The sequence below is a fragment of the Lates calcarifer genome, linkage group LG15 (assembly GCF_001640805.2).
Source record: "Lates calcarifer isolate ASB-BC8 linkage group LG15, TLL_Latcal_v3, whole genome shotgun sequence".
NCBI classification, from domain to species: Eukaryota; Metazoa; Chordata; class Actinopteri; family Centropomidae; genus Lates; species Lates calcarifer.
This window is the reverse complement of record NC_066847.1, coordinates 14,004,478-14,025,112: the sequence shown is the minus strand read 5'-3', so window position 1 is coordinate 14,025,112 and position 20,635 is coordinate 14,004,478. Positions and strand designations below refer to the sequence as shown.

General features: G+C 40.3%; 1 protein-coding gene across 1 annotated transcript in view; it reads right to left on the bottom strand.

Annotated features, from left to right (window-relative positions):
* Positions 1 to 1,026: 1,026 nt before the first annotated feature.
* tgfb2 (transforming growth factor, beta 2) overlaps positions 1,027 to 20,635 on the bottom strand; it is a 45,338-nt gene continuing 25,729 nt past the window's right edge. The window contains exons 2-7 of the mRNA XM_018680725.2: positions 10,152 to 10,315; positions 6,339 to 6,471; positions 6,141 to 6,251; positions 5,173 to 5,353; positions 4,128 to 4,281; positions 1,027 to 4,025 (exon numbers count right to left, since the gene is read on the bottom strand). Coding sequence (XP_018536241.1) covers positions 3,867 to 4,025; positions 4,128 to 4,281; positions 5,173 to 5,353; positions 6,141 to 6,251; positions 6,339 to 6,471; positions 10,152 to 10,315 — 902 coding nt within the window. The 3' untranslated portion in view covers positions 1,027 to 3,866. The remainder of the gene's footprint in view (positions 4,026 to 4,127; positions 4,282 to 5,172; positions 5,354 to 6,140; positions 6,252 to 6,338; positions 6,472 to 10,151; positions 10,316 to 20,635) is intronic.

Sequence of the window (20,635 nt, the reverse complement as noted above, 5' to 3'; positions counted from 1 at the left end):
AATCATGTTTTCTTGTAACCATTATTGTCCTGTCTGGCTTCATCAGTTCGTCTTGATGTAAGCTGCTTGAGCCTGACCCGTATGTGGAGTAATTTCAGGTGGAAATAAACTGGAAACCACCAATCAACGTGTGTTAGTATCCCCTGCCACAGCTGATGAGGATGAGCAGCTTCTTTCCCCAAGCCACTACCTTCACTAATAGCTGAAATCATTGTGATACACACTGTACATTACATCTATGTTGTATATAGCATGTATATTGTATATTTATTTTATTCTATTTTATTTTTTTACTTTTATACGTATTTCTGTTAGAGAGACACCAACAGCCAGAAACAAACAACATACATGGCCAATAAAACCGATTCTGATTCTGATGAGTTAGACTGATATGTCTAATTCAGAACACGGAAGTCTCATTAACTAAACTGTGGAATTTGTAGTTGCATAGACGGAGGACTGTGGATTCTGTCCTCCATCACTTCCACTGAGAACACATTAGGAGGGGGTCTCTTAAAGCTTTAGGCAAATTCTGAAAATCAAGCTAGGGCTAGTATGAGAATGCAAACCATCTTGTGTTGCAATATGTTGTGTGTGTTGTGTTGTGTTGCGTTGTGTGTTGTGTTTTGTTGGGTTGCGTTGTATGTTGTGTTTTGTTGGGTTGCGATGTGTTGTGTTAGGTGTTGTTGTGTTGGATTGCAACGTGTAGTGTTGTGTTGTTGTGTTATGTTATGTGTTGTTGTGCTGTGTTGTTGTGTAGTGTAGTGTTGCATTGTGTTGTGTGTTTTGTGCTGTTGTTGTGATGTGTTGTGATGTGTTGTTTTGTGTTTCTGAAGTATCCTCCTTTGATCATGGATCGTGTTATGAGGAATGATTGCATTACACAAATGATGGAAACATGAGCCTCTTATTTGTCTTTGTGGTTTTCCACAGTCAGGACACAACAAGTGTAGGAGGACTTAAAATTTCCAGAGAGGACAGGAAGACACGCTGCAGACACTGCAGACAGACACACACTCAGTTCCCTTGAAACTTAAATAATTTATTTACCACTAGAGCACCATAACAATACTGCGTTACAATACAGCATAGTCAGTCACAATAACATCATCATCATCATCAAAACAACAACAAATACACATAAAAAATAACAGCTCTATCATGACAGAGTTGGTGCCTAGCTCTCTTTATTTCCTGCTATTCAGTAAGTCCACTGGCACTAAACGCCCACAGGGGCTGGGATCAGGTCACCTACATCAACACTTTAATAAAGTGGGGGTTCAGACTAACTAAGAAAACTAAGTATTTTAAAATAGAAAATTTCAAACAGCATCAGTGCAATTTGTTTTTATGAAAGAAACAAAAGATAATGACTGACAGACAGCTTTTGCAGGTTTGCAGATGAAATCAAAGTTTTCTGTTGGCAGCAAGACGACACACTGATGAGTCTACTGAACACTGCTACAGAGCTACAGCTGGTTGCGGCTGCTGGTTGGATAAATTTACTAAAGCGCTTATCTACTCTTCATTAATACCATTTGTAATCTTTCATCACACTAACCTCCAACAGTGTCTCCCCCAAGCATAGCTCCATCATCACTTACCAACAGGGCACATCTCCTCCCTCTGAACACACACCTCTCAGCTGCTGTGGACTGAATCTGTGGCTGTGCTGAGTGCAGGAAATGACACCGCTCATCAGCCAGTGCACAGTAAATGTGACATGAAGGACGCGTCTCTTCACAGTGAGAATCTGTATCTTCATAACATTAAGGGGATTATTCTGGTTTATTACAAAATTAGTCTAATGTTTGTAGTTTTCTCCCGGTTCCAACAACACTGGACTATTCAGTCACTTTTTTCACTATTGTTTGAATTTGGCTCAGATTTCAGTATTCAATCTGAAGCGATCAGTTGACTGGTCCTTGTTCACGCTGAACACATAATCCTGACACTAAATTATTTGATGGTGGCTGATAAAGGTACAGCTGACTTGTTTTCTGACCAGCAGCATGTTTAACCAGCAGATTCCTCGTGCTTATGGGAAATGAGGTTTGTTAAATGCTGCTAAACATATAAATGTGATGATTTTACTTTTAGCTTTTTTAAACAGGACAAATGGAGTGAAGCTCACAACTGTTGTACTTTATGTCCCACAGTTGGATTTTAAGTAAATATGGATTCTTGTGATTCAGAATGAGTTCTCTCTTTCTAATATTAAACAGCATTGATGGCATTCTACAAAAATAAGAGCATTGTCACAATAAACCAGAAGGATCCTTTAAGGAGCTTCCATGTGATGCATTAGTTTTCTCTTTTTGTGGCTTTTTCATGCATTATAATTTTTCAACATATCACAGTATGAGATTGATGTTATCCACTTCTCTACCTGGGTCCAAATCTGGGGGGTGGGGGGGCTAAACCATAACCATGACTGTGTTAAATAGAGTGGAATGGAAATATTAAGAAAATGACAAAGGATACAAAACAAAGACAAAGACAGAAAGGAGGACATGGTGCGACTGTGAAGACTGGAGGGAAGGGTGAGGCAGGGGAGAGAGCAGTAAAGTGGTGGGTGGGTGTTGGGGTGGGGCTGTGTTATTTTCATGACTTATTTCACATATAGACACTTATCACTTATACTTCCAGTGTTTGCCTTACTCTCGTGTCTCGGTGTGACAAGTGTGTGAGGTGGTGCATGTTGACAGGGCCTTCAAAATGCCAAAAGATATAGTCTACCTGTACAAAGCCATATCTGTGTGATTGCATGTGTATGTGCTGTATGTATGTAAAGCATACTGTATATGTGAAGTGGGGTCACAATAATCCACCTTTTGGCATGGCTTTGATACCACTGCTAGATTTATTTACAATCATTTTCTAATATCTTCTGCTAGCTCAAATTTCACCTCAGTGCAAACATGTGCACTGGAATCTGCAGGAAACTCAAACAATAACCAGAGCTGTCACCAACTTTAAAACTCTATCAACTTTAAAATCCTATATCACAAACAAACAGAAAACTTTCTCTAAGTCACCAGTTTTTTTTGGTTAGTTCAGCTGATGACTGCACTGTACTCAAACTGTCAGATTCATCAGTTGAGATCTACCGTTAGTATAAATTTCAAACCAGTCAGATGTTTTTAAAACAGTATCTAGTGGCCAGTAATGGTACTGCATCTTAAGGCATTGGACTGGCACTGGGTGTTGCTTGGTTGATTATGTTAACTGGCTGATAATGTCATGAAGTTATCAGGATGAATTATTTCACTCAAACACAGCAATGATTAACATCTAAAACCCTCTGTTACACATAAATGTCATACGGGGAAATATGTATTATTGCATGATTGTCAATGCAGGAGCACTCCTTTTTGCAACCTACAGTTTATTTTGTTTGTTCTCAGTGTCATTCACACTTGTGCAGCACCAAACAACACTGGTTCTCCACCAGGAAAAGAAGCTGTAATGGGTATAAAAAGCTACCTGTTGATGTGAGATCACCAACAGCTCCTGATGCTTAGAAAATCAAGCATTACACAATAGACTGTGACATGGACTCGTGTTCATCATCAAAGTCTCAATATAAGAAAGAGTGAACCTACACCAAATATTGCAGTCCAACACTGTACTTCTGCCACTTAGCACTGGTATCAAAGTCAAGTTTTTGGTGTCATGACAGCACTGGTTGTGTATGTTGTGCGTGCACTGAACTGTTCTGTACCTCTGTTCTCTAACACACCACTGCTGACTGTGCCTGTGTGAAAACACTGCTGCAATTATAGTAGTGCAGGAAAAAGTACAGTTGTGGTTTGACTGAATGTATGTCCACTGTATGCATGTGTGTGTGTTGTTTGTGTTGGCTTCTAGCTGCACTTGCAGGACTTGACCTTCATATTGGAGAGCTGCTCTATTTTAGGGGTCTTGCCGATGTAATAGAGAATGGTGAGGGGCTCCAGGTCCTGGGAGACGCAGCAGGGAGATGCTGATGCTTCAGGGTTTATGGTGTTATACAGACCTAACACCTGGAACACAAGAATTACAGCCATACCATGATGTAACTAAAAACACACTCAAATTATTGACCTTAGACTGTTTAACCTTTGACCCCATCCCTCATACACTACCTTTGAATGCTGGGTGTCGGCACTCCACAGATATGGACACGCCCCGGCACAGAAGTTTGCCTCGTATCCCTTTGGCTCATGGATCCACCTCCAGCCCAGGTCCTTCTTAAAATCGATGTAGAGGGAGCGTAAGCAGCAGTTGTCCTGAACATTTCTACAACAGATGAAAGGCAGAGCTGAGTCATGGTGCAGTTAGGTAATTACTCCTATCTGAACTGGACTTAGGCTAACTGCTGGGACCAGGGAACACAGTGACACCGCACACAGTGATGGGCTGTATGATTCTGGTAATTGTCTTATGAGATCAGTGTTTGTGGGGGTGTTTTTCTGTATGTCTCAGTGGCTGCAGATCTACCTCAAACACGTCTTATATGTGTGCAAACGACTGACAGAACAACCAAACTAGAACCCAGCCTGGGCCTGACTGAACCTGACTTAAACCTGATACAGGAGGGGGGTGGTCAAGTTCAGGTCAGGTAGTTGAGCTCTGGGTCAAAGCACAGAGTTTTGCTTCCTAGATTGTGGTGGATGTTTAAGCTGCACAGTTTGGGTAATATTTTTACTGCTTGGCTTTTACAGCTCATGTTTTCTGACCTGTTCCTACTTGACTACAACTAATCCAAACACATCTACAAATAGGTTATGAGCTGGTTGTATGACAAGCAGAACATGGTTTGATTTCTGACCAGAGAAATTCTTCCAGTACCAAGTTTTTACTCATTCTACTAATGTACTGGAGCCTGCCTCAGGAAGAGGAATTACTGTCAGTGGTGTTCTCTATCTATAGACACACAATGTGTACCTGTGTTGTGTCAGTACAACTGACATCAATTTAATGCAAATATCCACTATCCAGAGAATTCAAACAAGCTGGTGCCATGGAATAAAGTATCAGCACTTGTGACACAGGAGCATTTGGCTGCTTAACACTAAACACAGGAGGATTTCACCATGATTCCTGAAACCTGAGGCAGATTTAATATATGTAAAAATTTCTCCTGATGTGTCTGATGAGTGTGTAAAAGTGTGAATTCCAGGTTTGTACTTGGAGCAGTAGGCGGCATCCAGGGCTCTCTTGGATCGATGGTTCTTGTGCGGGGACTGGGACTGGGACTCCAGCCGGTATGAAGGCAGCAGCATGAGGAGGAGGTGTGGAGCCCGAGCACTGTGCCGCCGCCTCTTAAACCCCTTCAGGTCACCACCATGGATGAAGCTGTCATCAATACCTGGAAATGTAAAAGAGAGATTAATAAGATGCACCTCACTGTAAGAAAGTGTTAATTAACAGATGAAAATATCTGATGTGGTGTGTGTGGAGTGTCAGAGTGCCTGGTCGAAAGCCTCTCCACAATGTTACAGATTTTTGTTTGTTTCTAATCAGAAAAGCTTCAAGTTGGCAGCTGCTGGTAAGAGATAAAAAGGCAATATGCAAATGTGATTTTGGGATCTGCTGAAGATCTGGTGGCAGTAGACCTATATGTAGAGTAACTGGTCTGTGTTGTTGGACTGAAGGCCCTGGGATAATGATGACCCAGCTCCACAGTCCCTCTGTTTTCTTCAGGCCTGTTAGCCTGGAATTAGCCCATGTATATGTATATAGTGCACAGAACACATATTGGCTCTTTTTATCTCTCAGACTGGGCTTCCATCTCTCTGGATTCTCTGGAGTTCTTTCCTTTCTGGCTGTTGTATATGACAGACCTACATTTATTATCTGTACCACTTATCCTCTGAGGGTCATGGGGGTGGGGTGGGGTGCGGTGGGGCAATCTCTGCTGACACTGGCTGAGAAGCAGGGTATCACAGGGTTAGAGAGGTTGGAACTTGGAATCTTCCACTGTGCTGCCCCTCATCCAATACAGGAGGTGAATGAAAAATGTCTATAACTGTTTATAATTGTTGTTTTCAGACCATTAATGGCAAAAATAAATTAAATAAAACAATAAAATAAAGCACCACCAATCACCAGACTCAGACTTTTATATTCCTTAATGGTTTTTTGAATCAAATAACCTGCAAACCGTGCCTCCAGCTCCTCACTCTTGTTGGGAATAATGTAGTTATTTGATGGTACAAATGTGCAGCATGGGCAGTGCAGGCTGATCTTGAATCCACTGTTTCTGTCTGTGGAGGAACAAAAGTCATGACAAGGTGATGTCACAGTGTAACTCATGTAGTAAGTGATGAGTGATGTGGAGAGTATGGACCCACCTCTGTGGTTCAGCCATTCACTCACTGCCTCTGTGACGTCAAAGGACAGCCACTCTCCCTCCGTCTGTGTTCGTACCACCTTGCTGTCAATATACCGCTGTGTTGGGGATGTCAGGTCTTTGTGTCCTAAAATCTGTGGACAAACCAGAGGCATGACAGGTCAGAGCTGTGAAACCAAAATCAGGCTTTATAGTTTGATTCAGGTGGACAGAAAAAATGATGCCGCACAGTCAGGTGGCACCAAATAACTGCACTGTAATCATCTCAGCAGTTAAAGAGAAATAGTCAGAGTTCAACACACCACAGTCTGGACTACAGTTCATTTCAATAGATTTCATAGCTGTGGAGGTATGTGTCAGTCTGGACTGAAGTGGTGGGTCAACTGACAGTATTATCTCTGCTGGTTCTTCCTTTCATCTGGTCCTGTCACTCTGCCATAGTGTCTGTCAGTATAAGGGGTGTCAGCTACCCAACATGATTCAGGCTGCACCACAAAATGAATGTGAAACCTGATGATGGAGCCCCCACCATCGTAATCTCTATCTTGATAGACTGACTTATCAAAATGTTGTCTGATTCACAATCTACACACACGCAGCATAGTATGGAACAGACAGAAGACAGTTTTCCTCTGATTTGGAGAGGAAAATGGCTGCAAGTTATGGTGGCACTGCAGGTGTAGATTCAGGCAGCAGTAGATGGATGTAACTGAATGAAACCTTTGTGGAGACGTTGTTGTCTGAATTCATGTAAATGAGGAAAGACTCCCATTAGATTAACTTAATGACTGATAACTAGCCTCCTGAATGAAGCATGGACAATATTTCAGCCATACATGATTTATCAGAGCAGTCATAATAGAAAATCCATCAACAGAGAAGACACACAGGCAGCAACAGTAGTCTTGGAGGACAGGTGGTTGAGGTCTAGCAGCCTGTTCTTTTCTCGCTGATTGATTGGCCAGGTCTGGGAGGAGCAGTGAGAGTGTAACCAGATGCTGGACAGACCTCTGTTATTCTGCTGTCCTTCAGAACCATGTGTTTATGTTGGCTCATCTCTGCCTAATGTGTAACACACATTGCTGCTTTCACTCACATCTCCTGTTAGAGCTGCTGTGGGAAACCTGACGGAGGAGACACTGGAGCTCACACACAAACTTTAGACTGAAGATAATCAGATGGACAAGTTTCTGATTATTATTGTTTAATAATAATAATAATTTGATTAGCACTTCACATGCAAAGATGCAGATATTTTACCAAACAGTGTTACTGTAAATTTTTACATGATCCTTTAAGATGTCAAGATGGATGTTTAATTTTCACCACTGTTTCTGACAAACAGCAGACTTACTGCCTTTTTAAAATTCTTGATAAGACCTACTTATTATAATGCACAAGATGAAGTGTTGGACAGAGAAAAAGTATTAGTTACATCTAAAATCTAACACTAACTTTGTGGTGCATGTGTCCCCCCTTTTTATTGTGACGGCAATGTTTTTACTCAGGAGTGTGATAGGAATCTACAGTGTCAGTAACAGCTGAAGTCTTATATTAACTTTGTCCTCTTCACTTCAGTATGAACAGGAGGAACAACCACAAACACTGTTTCAATGTTCATATGGGCATATGAATATTACTTTAAGACAGACTTTAAAATTGTGAGTCCACCCTTTAAAAGTTCCTCATACTAACTCTGAACTGGGACAGAGTGGTTTCCACCAACAATACTGAAGTCAGTTGTTAATTTGTTCTAAAGTTTACTTCTTGATATTTCTAAAATATTTGTGAATGTTGTATGAGTGTTGTATGAGTGTGTGAGGGCCTGTGGTGTTCTGTTTGTGTATTTTGTTCTGCCTGACAATAGGAGAAAACAGGACCTTTTTTGATAGAAACATTTCAGCATCACCCTCTGAGTCTGTCAGTGTGTATGATTAATGTCATAACACAGAGAACAAGCTGGTGATAACAGGGACAGACACAATGTTTACTGAAAACCTGCTTCAAATAAATTTGGCCATGTCATAGTTTTAATTGATTGAGACTCATTGTGTGTATAAGAAATGCTGCTTTAATCAGTGACACTGGTGTAGGAAGGAAAGAAATCTTGTAGAGCTCCCTTTTGCTCTCTGGAGTGATCTGAGTGTGTGAGCTATAGAAACATGTGCAGGATATTTATCACAGTCCAAACGCCACATCACAGGCTGAAATACTTCCAAACATTTCTACATCAGGTGTTAAGTTTAGTTATATATAGACATGAATGAGTGTGTGTGTGTGTCTGATGAATGTGAATGAGGTGGATGTTATCAGGTCTCCCTCTTTGTACCGGCCTGTTCCTTCCTCCCTCACACATTTCCAGGCCTGTGGTTTGTGTGAGAAACTCTCCCTGTTTCGAGCTGTGTTTAGCTCAGCTGTCGTCTCCTCATCTGGATGTAAACACAGCATGGGAACTGGCTGGTGCAGACAGGCTGACAGACAATGTGTTACAGGCCTATGACCACTGAACCCTGCTCAACAGTAGCAGCCTGAAGTTTAGAGTGAGTGTTATGGTTGTTGGGGGGCAGGGGTTTACAGCATCAGGGGTTTAACAAGAGTTTGTTGCCCTGCTCTTTTCTTTTTCTCCTTTTGTCTCCATCTCTAGTGCTCATAACTGTCTTATTAATGCTCTGGCCTTTCTAAAATCTGCAGCCTTTCCCTGGATTTACTACTTGACTGTAGGAGGCTGTCACTATTTCAGTCAGACAGTCTGTCCTCACACAGCTCTCTTAAGTCAGAATAAGGGTTTGAACTCCTCTGTTCATTCTTTACTCGTCTGTCACTTTCTGAGTGTATGAACAAGTGCAATGCCATGTTATAAGTGAGTGATGAAGGTTTGAAACCATAAAAGCATCAGAGGTGCGACTGAAACAACACACAGCTGCCAAATTGCGATCTGAATCAGATTTAAGCTGCAGATTGGTCTGTCTCTTTAGTCTCCTGATGAATTATAGGGCTAAAATCTCATAATGGCTCTATACAGCACTAGCAAATGAGTCACAAACCATTAATAACTTATAAACAATGCTCCCTTTTTAGAAAGTGACATATAATTAGTTTCTTACACAATTGCTGCCCTGAAGAAGCAGGAGAGTGTTGGGCATATTCCACCTCCCCTACAATGTGTATATCTGCAGCCTGAAATAACTAAATAACCACCAGAAAACTGCTTATCTAACAGCTTTGACTGGATTTTGTTGGAACACTATTGTCCTGTTGTTAGATACTGTTTTCTATTTAAAGGTAGAGTTTTACTATAATTTCAAAATAAAAGACTAATTTTCACTCTTTTCTCTCATAACAAACAGCAACATATAATTTAGGACCTTATCTATGGACTTAAAGTGAAAGTTCCATTGTCAGAACTCCTGTAGCTGGTCAGTGAATTCATGCACAGTAATTACACAAAACAACACATGAAAGCAGCCAGTGAGATATGATGAGTAAAAAACAGCCTGTACACATCCTCATCAGTCATGTGACAGGTATTACTGACAGCAGCAAACGTCAGACACTGACCGCATCTCTAATGTTAGGTTAGTATTAACATCTGAGAGAGACCTGACTAACAGACACAGAGGGAACATGTGAACAGTAATGTTAGCATTTCCAGAACAAAAGCATGTAATATAAACACATATAGTAACTGCCAGGATGCCATATTTTGATTTCATTATAAATTTATAGCAAACAATAAATCTTCCTAGCCTGAATAACAAATAATGAATCTCAAAAACCCAGCTGCAGTTGTCAGTCCAGAGGAAAGAGTGTGTACCTGGTAGAGCTCGATGCGCTGCTCTGACACTCGGGCCACAGGGTTTTGAAGACGGAAGATCCTGAGCTCAGCCTTCACCAGGTTGGATGCGTTCTTTTCCATGGAGGACACGTCAAACGTCAGCCGCCTGAAGTAAGGGTTGAAGTGTGTGGGAGAGATGACATCTACAAAAAGGAGAGAGAATGAAAGACTGAGGTGTGCACGGCAAACACATGTGGTGGACAGGGAGGGGGTCACCTCTGTGGACACCTCACAGTGACCATAGGAGAGACAAAGCTGGTTACCTATAACTCTCACTGAGGACTCAAACACTCATTTCATTATATGGAGTGAAGTAAAGGTTCATCCTAGCTCGTGTTTCAGAAGCCAACAGGGCTTTGGCTCCAGTCTGACCTTTTTAAATATACAATTACCAATAAGTTGATGAAGCACTGTTGGTTAAGTTGAACAGTCTTAAAAGATTAAGGGATACTCTGAGAATGTAGTGTAGTGCTTCCATGAAGTTTGGGGACTCACAAGAGACAGAGCAGTCCCTGCATGGTCAGTGCTCTATACCTCCAGTTTGTAATGCAGGCTTTCTGTTCAAAATCAGTCTTGGAGTCCAGACCAAGATTACCCCAATGACATCACTATGACATTGACATTACTCTGTCAGGTTTGAGCCATGGAAGACATTACAGTGCTCCCTGTGACCAACAAAGTGATCTAGATGTGTAAACATTGTGGAGTGGAGTGCCCCTTTAAAGATCAATTTAAAGGCTTATTGTTCCTTCTGGTATTAGACTTTTAAAATCCAGTTGACCCAGAACACCCACAGCCAAATAGCACACTCCCTCAGTGCGATAAGATAAGCTAAGATAAGAACTTTATTAATCCCAAAGGAAATTGTTGCGCCAGACAAAGCTCTAATAAGCAGTAAAAAAAACAAAGCCGTTAAATAAACATGAAACAATAAGAATAGAATAAAATAGGATAAATAAAATACAAAATATATCCACCAGTATATACACACTATGTAACAGCAGATTTAACAACAGATTAGCACACAGTTACACATAACTAAAGCAGCCATGCACAGTAGCAGCAGCACAATCCCCTTCATATACTACTTAGACACGTGTGTGGGAGTGTTTGACAGACACTTACACAGGACGGGGGTGACACGCGCAGCCCTGACAGCCATATGTGTTGCTATGTCTGACAGCACACACACATGTATGGCGTAATACTGGAAACCATGTGTGTGGTGGAGGAGTGTTTGACAGTGTCCCACAGCACGGTAAATTAGGAGGCCCAGAGGTCTAAAACTGATGGCTAAAACGTAAGGCAGAAGCCTGGGATTAGCAAGACACTGTGGTTTGTTTAGACAGAGTATACAACCACAGCAACCAGCCAGACACGTGGACTGGAACCAGCTGACACACACACACACACACACACACACACACACACACACACACAGCACCACCACCACCAAAACGATGACAATGGTATTCAAGTAATAAAACACAATACACTAAATTGAAGTACATTTATTCAGATGGAGTCTTTGAGAAATGAGCGAGCCAGCTGACTGCAGGACAACTGGATTCTTACAGACATTTGCTCAGTCTTGAACAGAGGTCAGGACATTTGCTCTGTGGTCCACTGAGCCTTTCTTTTCTTAATTCAGATTCACAGAGAAACAAAGTTTACTATTACAAAATATTCAAGTCTGTCCTCTGTGAAAAACAGCCCAAAGATCGTCTGTGCAGCAGCTTATTATGACCTATAGTTAGGTTTTAATTTTAGGTTACCTCTAGTGGCTGTAGAAATAATGACTGGAGGAAAAAAGCGGGTGATGCAGTTTAAAGATCAACTCCACACTAGGAAGAGACTGAGGTGGATGTTTGTTTCCCATATGAAACCAATAGTCTCTGTTTCTATTATGCATTTTCCACAGCCTTAATCACATTTTAATTATTGTAACCATGACAACAAAGGTCCTCTAACCTTAAGGAGGTACATATTTTAATCCAAACCACAATCTTTTCTTAAACCTAACCAACCATGGTGATGAAGGTCCAGTCTGCTGCCACTGTAGATGGATAAAAGATTTTGTTATTGACTTCCAAATAGTTTCGAGCTGTTCCCACAGACTTGCTTTAGCTGAAACATTTGTGCGATCACTCTTTGAATCTACTAAACCCTAAATTTGTTCAATAGGATTCAAATCCAGACTTTGACTTGACCAGTCCATCAGTTCCAGTACTGCAGATTCCTTTTCCTTGGTCAAATACTCTCTGCACAGCTGTGAAGTATGCTTGGGATCATTGTCTTGTTGGTATATGAACCCATGACCAATCAGATTCAGTTCAGAAGGGATTCCATGATGCACTAAGATGTTGTGGTAGACGTTGATGATACAGTCGATTTTAACTAATTTGCCCACACTGTTTTCCACAAATGGAACCCCATACCATCTCCAGCTTTTCTCTGCCTGCAAATCAGCAGTGGTCTTCCTTCTGTCTCTAGTACTTAAAATCTTGAGGTGTCTGTCATCTGCTTCAGCTAACTTTTGTTTCCTGCCTCTTCCTTGGTGCATTTTATAAGTACCAGTCTCAACAATTGACTCCAAAGCATACTTGACCACACTGTGAGAACACTTTATGTCTTTCCCTATATGTCTCAGAGACCATCCAGCATAATGAAGTGCTTTAATGCAGACTGTTTCACTTTCAGTGAGCGAGAATACAAAATATAATCCAGCATAACATTCAATCACTAAAACAATTGTTTCTGTTCAGGAATACAAGTAAATCACTATAATTTGACATCTTAATCAAGAAATAACATACATACATACAGAAACATAGAAAATGATTTTGGTAATCACCAGTGCTGTTAATTTAGGGCAGCTGTGACATAAATATTGGGTGGTGGTCTAATAAATTTGTTGCACTGTACATATTGTATATATATACAGTACTGTGCAAAAGTTTTAGGAACTGTAGATGTAGAGTAACTGTAGATTTTATCCTTTATCAGTACCATCAGGGAGGTGTCTGATCAGTCCCAGATTATTTACACAGCAGGACAACTAGTCCAAACACACAGTCAGCGTCACAAAGAACTATCCTCAGAGACCAGAAGAACAAGGAGACCCGCAACAGATATAAATATAAATATAAATATAAATATAAATATAAATATAAATATAAATATAAATATATATGGCAAATGGACTTGTACTTATATAGCACTTTTCAAGTCGTATCGACCACTCAAAGCACTTTACGCTACGTGTCACATTCACCCATTCACACACACATTCATACACCGATGTTACAAACATCAGGGGCAACGTGGGGTTCAATATCTTGCCCAAGGATACTTCAGCACAGGCTGGAGGAGCTGGAGGAGCTGGGGATTGAATATATATATGTACATATAATATATATATATATATATATATATATATATATATATATATATATGGGGTGGTGTAAACAAACTGAGACACGTCATGCCTGGAGCTCCATAAGATAATGACTCTAATGACTCTAACCGGCTGGTAGTACCCAAAGCGATAGACCGTTATGTTTTTTTCAGGGCCAATACCGATACCAATTATTAGTAGTCAAGGAGGCCGATATTTGGAGCCAATATTCATTTGCAGCAAAAGTGAAAATATTGGTGTCAAAATTTTGAATAATACAAACTCCAATGCTTTTCAGATTTGCAAGTTTTTTTTTATCTTAGACAATAGACATCTTTGTTTTAAAATTCTAACAAAAAGTGCAGGGAGCTCCCAGGCTCAGCAGCATGTCTTAAGTAAAGTTAAATGAAAACTTAAACAAATAAATAGCTCCCTAAAGTTTTCTATAGTTAATAAAGTTTTCCAAAATTTCAATATAACTGAAATGTAATTTTATCTTTCACTTATCTTTGTTTTAAGTTCAAACAAAAACAAAAAGTGCAGGGAGTTCCCAGGGTCAGCAGCATCTCTCAATTGAAATTTTAAATAAATAAATAAACAGCTTCCTGAAGTTTTATAAAGTAAATAAAACAAAGTTAAATAAAATTTGAAAGAAATATGAGTCTCAAATCAATTAATAGTCCCAACTGAGCAGCACCAGATTGTGGTGCAAAAAACAGAGTTGTGTGTGAGCACTGTGCATGCACAGCTTTCACTGCTGATTGGATGTTGCTGTGGCTCTGTGTGTAAGCAGTCAGATGGTGCTGTGGGCAGGACAATGCTGGAGACAGAGTAGTGACTGCAGGCAGAGAGGCTGCATCAGAGCCAAAATAACCCAGTTTTAAATTGATCTCCTATCGGCCGGCGGATTAAAAAAAACGGCCGATGCCGATATGCATCACAATGCCAAATATCGGCCTGGCGGTCTATCCCTAGTACCAAATCTAAGTTAGCTTGAGTGCAGAGTAACATTAATGGTCAGTCTATGTTGCATATTTTTGGTAATGCTAAGAGTAGTGTTAGACAGTTACCATAAGGTTAGTCACACTAGCTAATGTTGGCTGGGTGATCAAAGTATGCTAACTTCTAGACTATCTAATGAAGAAAGAAAACTGCACCATTAATTTACAATCAAGTTACTTGTTGACAGTGTTGGGAAACCTTCCAAATGCAGTTCCCTATATTTCGTATTACTAGTTACTTTGATTTGTGATAAATCATTTTTCAAAATTAGAATATAGAGTAGCTGATTACACCAGTGTTAGTATTGTGTAAATGTTACTTTCACCACTAACTGCAGTAGTATGATTAAACAGAACGAAAACGTAACCACTGTTGCTTTTATTTTGAATCACTAGCTGTACACACACACACACACACATACACACACACACACACACACACACACACAAAAGTTAAATAATTTTGAAGGCAAAAGAGGGGGGCCTTTAATTTTGGGTTAGCATTAGGCCAAGTTCTCTATTTTCCCCTTTTCTTTTCAACAGCAGTGCAGTTTATAGACAGTGTAGACAGTGTAGTTCAGCTTGGAACAGAAGAAAAAGATAACTGGATCTTCCCTCTTAACAATTGGAAAAATAGTTAAGGGAAACCAAGAAGAAAACAACTTGGCATCGGTCTTTGCCCCATCTTTAGTTTGGGCTTCTAGCAGTAGACAGCCTGCTCACACTTTCTGACTGAACAGAAAAAAAACTTGGGAGAAGCTCCAACTCCCATAGTCCATAGCTTCTCCAGGAAATAATAGTTAAGTAATTAACTTATAGCAGTGTTTTTATCCATTACCCAATAAATAACTATTTATATAAATTAATAGTGAAAACATTACTAAACTGCCTGACTATATTATCCTCCCCCAACCTCCTCCCTCATTTATACCACATTTGGCACATTCCAAGGGACTTTGACCATAAAAGGATTCCAAATGGGAAGAGACTGGTTTGGCACTTGAGTCCAAACCAGAGGATAACAAAGTGCAGTCTTGAGGAGAGGTGAGAAACACTAAATCAATCGAATAAAGATGTTAAAACACCAAAGTTCTATCAGGCTTTCTTCAAGTTCCTATGTTTCTCTGTGACTCTAGCATCAGTAAACATCAATACAACACAGCCCCTACTTTATACAAATTACCAAACAATCAGTCACCTGCACTGGACAAGCACTGTGTGTTGTATGTTGTGTGTTAAGATAGAAGTTATGGGGCATCCCCGTGAAAGATAATTTGGGTTCTTTGAAGTGAGGTGGTATGATGTACTTACCCATAGTCAGTGTATTGCCTACAGTAGGTGGTGGGTGGCACACCCCAATTTGGAGAAGCAGCAGGAGAACTGAGCAATGTACTGCTGTGGACAGGGTCAGCAGCAAAATATATTTTAGCCACCAAAAAAGGAGTCTGGTGGCAAGGACACAGTGATACAATTAGCAGTGTAACTTCCAATTTCCAACTCTCTGCTTTTCTAAAGTGGGGGCACGTTGACCACCGTATGCAGCACTGCATAACAATCAGGTGAAAAGTGATGACTAATATTTTTATTACAAAGTTGCTGACATGGATGGCATAGTGTGAGCAGTATCTTAGCAGAGCTTTGACATCTACATTAGCTTCAACTGATTAAACTGTAACGTATTTAGACCTGTGTTTCTCTTGTTGAGCCTATATTGGTTGACATTTTGGCCAATGTGCACCGTGGAAAAAGTCATTAACCTTCATTAACCTGTTCCAGTTTCCACTATGGATAAACAGATAGTAATCAACACAATTACTGTTAATACAGAAGAAAAAGTCCAAATCTGATGATGGTCCTCTAGTGGATTACTAAATGGATTATGGACATTTATCCTCGATGGGCACAGAAACACTAAAAAATCATACAGGAATTTAGTGGAATCAACTCATCTTTTCTCATTAACCTAATGTAAATGGCTTGTTGTGTTTGCACTGACTCTGGTGCAATGTGGCTTCCCATCTACTGAAGAAGTGAATATAGTGAGAAATGTAAAAGTCTGTCTGAGCCTGTGATGACTCTCCATGTGACTACACAGTCTCTTCAACTTAATCTTTCAGGTTTACTGAGCTTTTCTCATTTTCAGGTGACTTAACTCATTTAGTTTTATATTTTCAAAACTCATTAACTTATGAACTAACTATTTAATCTATCCTTGCCTGCACCACATACAGTATACACATGAAAGGGCAATCATATTTCTATAACATACTCAGTTCTCCTGACATGTGGCCGCTACAATCTAACATGAATGGGTCAAATACCTGTAGATTGTATATGGAGTCCTGAGCTGAGATGTGGTGCATGTGAAGGCCACATGATTTATCAGATGCTCTCTTGTCACCTGTCCGTACCATATGTCATTAACATGTTTAAGCTCTGACCAAACCAGTGGGAATTATTCTTTTTTCTTCATGAGAAAAAGTTACATCCTGAGTGGATTTGGAGTATCTGTGTAAGTGACTAGATGGAGGAAACACACTGCAGCAGAAGAAAAAAGTCTACAGAAGGATTTACTGTCTGATTCAGCTACTGGCTGTTTGTCCAGCCAACTCTCAGGATTCTCACAGCCACCTGTGAAATACCTCTGCTGTGGTGTTTCAACATGGCTGGGTATCTCTCTCTTTATAGTCTATAGCCAATCCATACTTATAGTTTCCACTTACCAACAGGCACTAGGATTTAGATAAATATATTGGCCATTTTTTAAAAAAGAAAAAAATCCACCCTTTCTAATGACTCCAATAGTCTAGATTTAGCTGTAGTATTGTGTTTACTAGCGTGCCACAGCCGCACATCCATGACTCACCTGGTTCTGGCAACACCACAAAGAGGAATGGGTTCTTTGATATGCTGCACCACCTTTGCTCCATCCAGGAGCTGCTAGTATAGTGGATACTGCTCCACATCCTAAAACCATAAACTGACATCACTAACTGGAACACAAATAGCTTCAATAATAGTGATGTGCAACCATCATTAACATCATTTACCTGGCTCGCTGAAAAAAAGAGGAGAGAGGAATACGCTCTTTAATGCCCTGGGTACCCCTGTAGAGTAATTTTCAACATCCAGGGTTGTCTAATAGACTTTTTGTTCTCTGTGGTGTTGAAAGTTGAGACATGAGTCACCCACAGTCAGACTGCACTCTGTTGATGTAAACGGGGACAAGAGTGCATTTTGCTTTTGAATTAACAGTGAACTTTTACTGTATTAAGCCACCATCTCTCCCTAACCTAAACCAATGCACTTTTGTTGCTTAAACCACAGATGGAACTCAAACCCTGGTCTCTGGTGTGATAGTCATGCACTTTGTACACCTGCCATCCACCTCAGACACCTTCTGGCAACTCTGCTGGTGTTAAGGAATGTAACACTTTGTTCATTCAAAGATTACGTCACACCTGCATGTTCAATATGATGCTAAAGTGGTGCCCAGTGTATTAGGAGTAACATCACGGCATGTCACAATGACATTGCTAACATGCTGATGTTCAACAGGTACAGTGTTTACTGTACTGTTTCATTTCAGTTTAGTGTCTTGGCATTCTAACATTTGATAATTTGCAAAAAACACAAAGGACAGTTGAGCGTGATGGGAATGTTATTAGCTCTGCATGTTTGTAGACATATTTAAATGTTAAATGTGCTGGATGAGTGGTCAGGGGATCAAAGTTATTATAATTCATCCTCTGGGGACCTTGGACGTCAACCCATCACAACAGAGAAGAAATGAATTGTGTAATAGTTAATCAACACTTGAAATGTTGCCAAATGTGAAATGGAAAGACTCACAAACAGCACAAAACCTGATCAAACTACCTCTGCTACTCAATGGGAATCCTTTGACTAAAAAAAAAAAAAACAACCATCACACTTCCACATCAGCATGTTTAATCCCTGTGCTCCTAATCAATGGACAAGAACAGTGTGCAGTGTGAGCAGCTGAGGCAGATGAGCCAAGACTAATGATGCTTTTTCTCATTTCCTTCCCATTCGTCAGCAGAGAAAGTCACACTTCCATGTCCTGCAGGACCAGCTGAAGGTGGACTGTTTACACAAACTACAAGCTGCACAGTGTCATGAATGAGTCTGCTGTGCTTCAACACAACACTGGACGCATTGAGCAGAGGTTCAGGGGAGGGCTACAGCCAAGCTGACACATGCTGGGGATGGCAGACACACACACACACACAGGCACACACACATCCACTAAGTCCTGATGGACTTTGACAAAGAGTGCTCAGTCTTTGGATTGGACTGATATCTGCTTTCTCATTTCATTCACTGTCTGTGTGATTCATAATGTTCTCAGGATGAAAAGTGAGTATGAAAATATTGGTATCACCCTTCAAGAAAGAAGATACCAATATTTTTATACTTACTTTTCATCCTGAGAACATTATGAATCACACAGACAGTGAATGAAATGAAAATCTTTTTGGGTCGTAGAGTGAGACATGTTTCAGTTCACTCACCCAGCATGAATATACTGACCAGGTCTATTGCACTATTATCAGATTTTTTCCATGCTAACAGCAGCATCAAACAACCACAGTGTGCTTCAAGCAAATTAGGTTGTACAACGTGTCATTCAACCATGACTGATGAGAAAGTGATTATATCTGTTCTCTCTAAGAACTCTGTGTCTCTGTGTATTCTGAATTGTACACATGGGGATAACAGAGCACACTTTCAGACAGTCTCTCCTCAAAAGGCATTCAGCTGCCTCTTGGTTCTCACATGAAAAGCAACAGAAGTAGTTCAGAGTAAAGCTTGAGAGAGAAGTTCAAACCCTGTCTCCTTCACACCTCCACACACCTGACCAATCGTGAACTGCATAGGCGTTTCTAGCCCATTTTTGGGTTAATAAAAATTGAATCCCAAATTGAATTTGAATTTATGTTTTCATTACTGTATATCCTTTTTTTTAACAAGCTAGAAAAGCGTTGAAACCATATAGTACTTGGTTGAAACACAATATTTACACCAGCAGCACCCCCCCCCTCAAAAATGGTTTGATCCACCCCATGCGGGCCACCTTTCCAGGGCTCTGAGCGCTCTATCTGCACAGAGCGATACGCTGCCTTTACCTAAGTGGTGTAAGTGGCTTAAACCAGGATATATATGGCGCAATTGTTAACTTTGATCCGATCACCGATCACAGGGATCGTTCATAAATCTGCCAATATCGATCACAGAATGATAAGAGACGGCTCGACTAACTTCGGCTCGGTGGCAACAAAAATATCTTGTATTGTATCTTGGCCTGTATTCATGCATTCTCATAGTGGGGCTGGCAGAACATCTGTAATGAGCACACACATACACACACACACACAATCCAGTATCCAAAGATGATTACATACATTGTATCATAGGCGTAGTTGCCTCTCTTTTATTATTTTATTATTATTATGTACTATTTTTAAGTGTATTTTTATTTATGTATTTGTATTATATAATACAGACAAAAAGGAAAAAGGCAGTCAATTTCTGTTAGTGTTTCACATGTTGTGCATTGCAATTAAAATAACAGTCCAAAAAATAAGTCTAAATAAGTTTGAATGTTTGGTACTCACTATAGGAGGCTGGTTTACTCCAGAAACATACATACTGTTTATGTGTATGTTGAGGAGCTGCTGTATCAAAATGAATTGTCTTCCCCCATAAATTAGGATTATGATATGTTTCTTTTACGATTCCATCCATTCTTCTTTTGCTGTGGCTCAGCATTTAAATAACCTCTATCAGATTTGATGGTTTAGTCACAGACTTTCCCAAAAAGTGTTATGCTTTTCTTTCACAAATGTGGGAATGAAATTGTGTTAAAATGTGAAAAACAGTGAAATTTATCTTGCCTGGCTGGCAGCTCTCTGGGTGCTCAGCACCCTAAACCTCTGATCCTAGAATCGCCCCTGGTGAACTGGATGTGATTCTGCTTTGCAAAGCTACAGAAACTGTGCCATTGTACAGCTGTGCCATCATAAATGGAGCTGCAGACATTG